The sequence below is a fragment of the Salvia splendens genome, unplaced genomic scaffold, assembly GCF_004379255.2.
Source record: "Salvia splendens isolate huo1 unplaced genomic scaffold, SspV2 ctg258, whole genome shotgun sequence".
NCBI lineage: Eukaryota > Viridiplantae > Streptophyta > Magnoliopsida > Lamiales > Lamiaceae > Salvia > Salvia splendens.
Genome location: NW_024598897.1, coordinates 21785 through 28295, shown reverse-complemented (window position 1 = coordinate 28295; position 6511 = coordinate 21785). Strand labels below are relative to the sequence as shown.

Sequence of the window (6511 nt, the reverse complement as noted above, 5' to 3'; positions counted from 1 at the left end):
TTTGAGTGAATGAGTCGCATTACAGTTCATAGAAGGGGAGATAAACCCCTAGGTTTTGAACTCAATTGTGATGGGAATGGGGGAGTATCACCATCGCTCAATGTTGCAATTGAGAAATTAGGGGGAAAAAGAAGAAATCAGTGTTTTTTACCCTATTTGTTTTAGTGGATTTGCTAATTGAGATTATGTCGTTATAGGATTTCGATTCAAGCTTCGATATATTTGGTATTTCACATTTGATTATAACGTAACGCGCCTGAGTGAGAATTCAGATAGAGAGATTGTTGATTTGGATGATAAATTAGGTCTATTATGATTTAAGTGACAATGTGTAAATCATAGATGAATTGGGTAAATCTTTGTTCTCTGCCTGTTATCTTACTCAAAATTGGTTTTTGATGCATATACACACGCATAGAATTCTTCGATCCAATGCAATATAGAGAAAGTTGGATGTCTATTGATAAGATAGATTCATACAGAATGTTCAGTGGAGTATATAACTAGACTATATATCCAGTTTCAACTCCCTTCTCTTATGCTTAGTGATAGCCTTCAACAAACCAAGTGGTGTTGCAGGCTTGCAGCTGACATAGATCCTCACGACTAACTTCCAGCTAATTCCGTTCTTCTTTGGTCATTAAGTCGTTGAATGAATGCTTGCACGATCATCTTCCATGGAAACGACAAGGGGCCTAGTTTGTTTTTCCCTAGAATTCCAGCTATAAATCTGGCATCAGTGGTACATTTTGTATCACACTATCACTTCATTTTTATGAAAGTAGTTTAGTTTTACCTCTCATTTCCGAGTTAAAGGTATAATTCACTTTATTTTATGGTGGAGCTACTTTCGGGTGCGGGTTTCATTGATTGAATAAGGACCCTAACTAGTTTTGAATATTGTATAAGAATGGAAGTTGCATATAGTTTGCTAGTATTTATAATTTACAATACTAGATTCTGAAGAGTCCTTTTTGCAAATATTGAACTTCGACCAGAGACATTTATGTCTGATGACAGAAAACATATGTATTAGAACATAAATGGTGTTGATTTAGTTTCTATGACTCTCTGTCTGCACCTGGTAACTATTAAAGGTTTTGATTACAATATTATTCCCAACCATAGTGGATACTCATTGAAAGACAATATTTTGCATTTTTCTTATGATGGAAATACCAAGCGAGTCACCTTTGTAGCTTGTCTTTTTTTTATATAGACAGAAAAGGTCCTATTCGAAAGTATATTACGGATGCATTTATGACGTAAATCTTTTCAAGCCATCAACATTGAGCATGATCGGTTTGTGCTGTGACTGTGCTCGCTCATACTAAGGTTTGTGAGACTTCTGAACAATGTAAACTTCTAAATGTAAGGAATGGAGATTGTTTGAAACAAATTTCTCCATTAATTTGGCTGATGGCTTCACATCTCCAACTTATTTCAGGCTTGAACATCAAAAACCTGTATATATTCATTTCTTCTAGCTAATTTTCTGCCATACATGTTCGTTTCTTTTCCTTACCAAATTCAAATTTGTATAATCCATGAACTGAACATGGTAATTGATGAACTATTCTGTATCTGATCACTAGAAATGAACTATGGTTCTTTGCTGCTTATCATTCTACCAAAATCTGGTTGAAGCATTGGTCATTTCACTTCCTAATTATTCATGATTTTACATCTGTTTTGTGTTGCGCAGCTTGCATCATCTAAAAGCCAACTGCATCAACTCTGTAAACCCTTTCTGATAAATGTCCGGAAGAAACACATTTCAGTGTCCTGCTTAGCAAAATTGCCAGGGATGGAGCACTTCAACGACCCTTCTAAGCTCGTAGTCATGTTGAGTAGTACACAGAAGAAATTGTGGAACATGATGCCAGATTCAGTTAAACAATTTCCTTGGAAGAAAGCAGAGACTGTTGCGCTAGAAGAGTTTCTCGCTTTGGCGAAGGAGGCACTGAAGTGGTGTCTGCTTGCATACTTTGCATTTAGCTGCCTATCTGATATCTCATATTCTATCTCTAGAAACAAAGAGTTGGTTATCCCATTGGGTCTCTTTGTTGGAATCACGACAACCAAATTCTTCGATGAGATATCCCGAGAACTCATGCCTGACAACCAGGTAAAATGCCCAAACGGGCCTGGCACTATAAATCAGGATATTTGACCCAACATTTGATCTTACACAAGTTTTTGTCAAATTATTAACTCGGTCTTCTTCCCTCAGGATGGACGCGTTACTTGGAGACTTCCGAGCATAGCTTTGTTCTTCATTTTTGTGAAGGCTATATCAACATATTTGCCTGGAGTAAATCATTTTCTTATGCATGCTGCAAACGGCGGACTGATGCAGGTCCTGTGGAATTGGAAAGACGTGCAGAAACACGATGGAGACGAATCTTCTTCGGATGGCTCTTCGAGCCCTGTTGATGCAGGTATTTAGGTAGTTTCTGAGCTTGGTTAACTTCCAGTGTTGTGGTTTTTGTGACATTTTTGAATGATATATAATGAATGTTAGTGTCACTTAGGTATGTAGCCCTCTCTCAAAGGCATTAATCACCATTTTTGGTTTCATAAAAATCTGTAACTTATAATATAATTATAATTTCACTATAAGACTGTTTATTTGATCATTTTATGTAATTTTTAAAGTTTGTATAGACATATTGCACCACATAAAATCCACAAAGTGACGTAGATTTGTACAAATTATATGTCGAATTTAGTTTACGTCACTTGGAATTGATTTTTTCAACATTGATAGTCAAATTTGTCATGTAGCTTATCCTGATATTATGAATCACTTTCACTAAAAAGGGGTAATTGAGATGTACCATGTCTCATAAATGCTATCTAAAGTATGCACCTAAACAAGTAATATAGTTGCATTTCAATATTTTATTGCGTACATTGAGTTATGTCACATCTAAAAATATTGCAGCGAGAGAAATTACAAATACTAATTAACGTAGGTGGTGAAAATTAATTTTTAGTTTTTATACTTGGACCTTAATTTTTATACTTAGACCTTAATTAACGTAGGTGGTGAAAATTTAATACTACTTTTTTAGTTTGACTTGGGATTCAATATAAGGTTCATATGTTGTACTACTATCTCATTCACATATTTTTGTTTCTTTAATGTTATATGCTTTAATATAATTGAATATTGTACTTATCATCATATGTTTATTATACTTGATAAGAGTAAATAATTATTTTTTTTTGAATTTAATGTCATTTTATTAGATAAAAATGTTTATTAAAGTTTGAAGTGTTTCACTTTAATTCAACATATATTTTCACATATCAAAGTTGTAGATAATTTCGGCTGAGACATCAACATCAATATCTTGGTAGCCGAAAACTTTTTCGAAATTTTTTATTAAACTATGTGATAACATCGACCATTTATCTTGATGTGTTATTACTATATTATAATGATTTTTTATTTTTTTTATTTTTTTATAGGCAAACAAAACAATTAATTTAGTGGAAATCAAATCTCAATAAAAAGAAGTCGACTCTATTTACATCCATGCAAGTAATGCAACAACATTGTTACATAACATTACAACACAAATGAGGTTCACCGGCGGATGATCCCGGAATCCGCCACGACGGCCTTATTCCGCCTCAACGCGACCATCAGCGTCTCCTCGGCCACATTCGCTAAGCAAACCCTAAACCACCCGGGCTCCGAGCAATGGCACGACGACCCGGGCGCCACATTCACCCCAAACTCCATCACCATCCTCCTCCACAGCTCGGCCTCCGCCTCGAACGTGGCGGAGGAGAGCAGCCCCCTCATATCCACCCAACAAAACAGCCCCGCCTCCTCGCTCAGGCGATGCAGGCCGGCCTCCCTGAGCCCGGCCCGCATCGCCCCCCGCCTCCTCCCCAGCCTCTTCCTGTTCTCCCTCGCGTACCCCCGGATAAACCCCTTATCCACGAGGATACGCGACAGGAGGAACTGCGACTGCGACGAAACTAGCCCGAAGCTAAACATTTTCGTCGCGGCCGCCACAAGCTCAGCGTTGTGAGAGTATATCACGCCGATGCGGAAGCCGGGGAGGCCGAGGTCCTTGGAGAGGGAGGAGACGACGTGGAGGCGGGACCAGGCCGGGTGGAGGGGTCGGGGAGGAGACGGGAGAGGGTCTCGGTGAAGGAGGGGGTGGGGGAAGAGGCGGTGGCGGAGTAGATCTCGTCGCTGACGATGTGGAGGGAGTGGGAGAGGGAGAAGGAGAGGAGGAGGTGGAGGTCTTGGGGGGAGAGGGTGGTGCCGAGGGGGTTGGTGATGAAGAGGCCTTTTACTTTGAGGTTTAGGGTTTGGGCTCTTTGGAAGGCTTCTTCTAATGAGGGTTTGGTGATGGTGAAGTTGTTGGAGCTTGAGGTGTGGATTGGGATGATTTCCACTCCTGTTCTCCACTTCAAGTCCCTGTCAAACCTAGATTGACAAAAGAGAGAGTATGTTAGTGAAATGACAAAATAGATTTTATTCTTTTAGGGATAAAGGTTATGCAACAAAAGGTATAGTTAGGTAGAAAAAAACAAATCACATTTAAGAGTACTTCTTAAAAATGTAAAATCCAATATCATATTTATGTTTTAAAAGTAAATCATACTACTTGTATATCTAAATAATCTTTTGTGATATCAAATGTATGTGTGTGTATACAATGACGGATCCAGGTGGGGTTCTTGGTCAGCCAGCAACACCTCTAGCTGCTTGGTGGCGACAACCTTCCTCACTGTGTTTTTCGACCCCACTATTGATTTTTCATGAATTCGTAATTGTGTATATTATTTCGGAAGAGTTGTGTGGTTACCCCGGATAATATGGAGTCGGGATCAAGAACGCGTCTCCCGGTTCGGCCAGACAAAACATGAGAATCTCATTTGCAGAGGTTGAACCGGCTGTAAGAACCAGCTTATCCTCATCAAATTTCACCTTATTTCCCCTTATTTCAGACGTATTCTGCCAGCACCTGAGATGTGTATACATATATATAAGAGATATATATAGAGAGAGAACGAGAGAGAGAGAGAGAGTTATACACACTTTCTTGAATTCAGGAAGGCAGTGATAGTCTTGGAAAAGAGCTAACTCCCTAAACACAGATCCACCTTGTTTTCGAAACCAATTCGATTCTTGATTTTCTTCGATCCAAGACTCAAGAAGATCGAAAGAAAGCTGCAAATAGCAAACACAAATGTTAGCATTTCATGCATGGAAATGTTACTATATAAGCAGGGGCGGACGTAGAAAAAAAGAATAGTACTACCTGATTCTCGGCGAGGCCCATCTGGATGATCCCGGATGGGGTCGAACTGGTTTTTCTCGTATTCTTGCCATCCTAGGAAGTAGGAGTCTTGGCCATGTGATGTAACTTTCCTAGACAACATTTTGTTTGCTATCCTTGAACACAACCTAGCTTGGAATAAAATTTAGTGGGAGACAAAGGTGTTGTGGAAATGTGACAAATTGAGGGTCTATTTATACAACAAGAGATGGATTGAGACAAAGGGCCGACAGTGTTCTTCTTCAACGGTCATTAGATTTTTGTCTGATGATGCATCACAAGTAGTTGCTTTGTTGGACTTTTTGTGAAACTATGGTCTTGTCGAAGTTAATGCCCATTTCTTGGAAAGAAAAGAGAAGAAGGAAATAAATGTGATTAAGAAACATGGAGTGTTGCTTGTGGATATGTAACAAATGTTGCCACTTTAAGAAACTATGAATTATATGCCCGAAAACTACATTTTTTCATGCGAACGTGACATATGTACACATGAATAACGAAAGCAGTGGATTCACCTACAGGATTCGACTAGAATGTGTAAAAAAACAACGCAACAAGTAAGTAATTGTATCGGTTGTGTTTAATTGCTTGAAGTAAAAATTGATTATAAATCTAGATCATATATCAAGATGGATTACTTCATGGACACCCAAAAAAAGAAGTGATTAGTTAGTGTCTGAGATCAATCATGCATGCATATTTTTTTCCATATGTGGAAGTGGAACCTACAGTGCTAGACTCTTATCCGTTGAAACTTAATTAGAGGAAAAAGTAATTACTTTTAGCTCCAATTTGCTTTGGCAAATTGAATCATATTTAGAACACATAATCCCTTAGATAAAGCATTCTTTAGTGAGGCTTTTCTTTTCCAAGATAAGCTAATCAGCTTAAGAGACTGCAGTGACTAATCTAGGGTTTTACATCTCTGTCTCTTCTCCGATGAAGACGAAGGCTAGCTTACTCGCAATAGATCGGACGATCCGATAAGATTGGCCTAAAATCCATGTGGATTGAACTGATAACCAAAATAGAAAAAAAACCCTAGGTAATTATCAAATTGCAGTATGATCACAAAATTAGTTTCCTAGTAGTAATAAAACAATGGTTCAATTTCTAAGTGATAATCATGGGAATGTGATTGATTCTTGAGTCTTAAAAGAATGAGGACAAAATGTTGTCACAAGATCATTAGCTTACGATGG

The 6511-nt window shown here is 38.3% G+C and overlaps 1 protein-coding gene and 1 pseudogene across 1 annotated transcript; one reads left to right on the top strand and one right to left on the bottom strand.

The window, feature by feature from the left end:
* The first annotated feature begins 57 nt into the window (after window positions 1-57).
* On the top strand, window positions 58-2670 carry LOC121789509. Its single transcript, XM_042187956.1, has 3 exons — window positions 58-1335; window positions 1706-2128; window positions 2234-2670. The coding sequence occupies exons 2-3, from the start codon at window positions 1808-1810 to the stop codon at window positions 2447-2449; spliced, it is 537 nt and encodes a 178-aa protein (XP_042043890.1). The 5' UTR covers window positions 58-1335; window positions 1706-1807; the 3' UTR covers window positions 2450-2670.
* Window positions 2671-3595: 925 nt separating this feature from the next.
* On the bottom strand, window positions 3596-5412 carry LOC121789508 (annotated as a pseudogene).
* Window positions 5413-6511: the final 1099 nt, after the last annotated feature.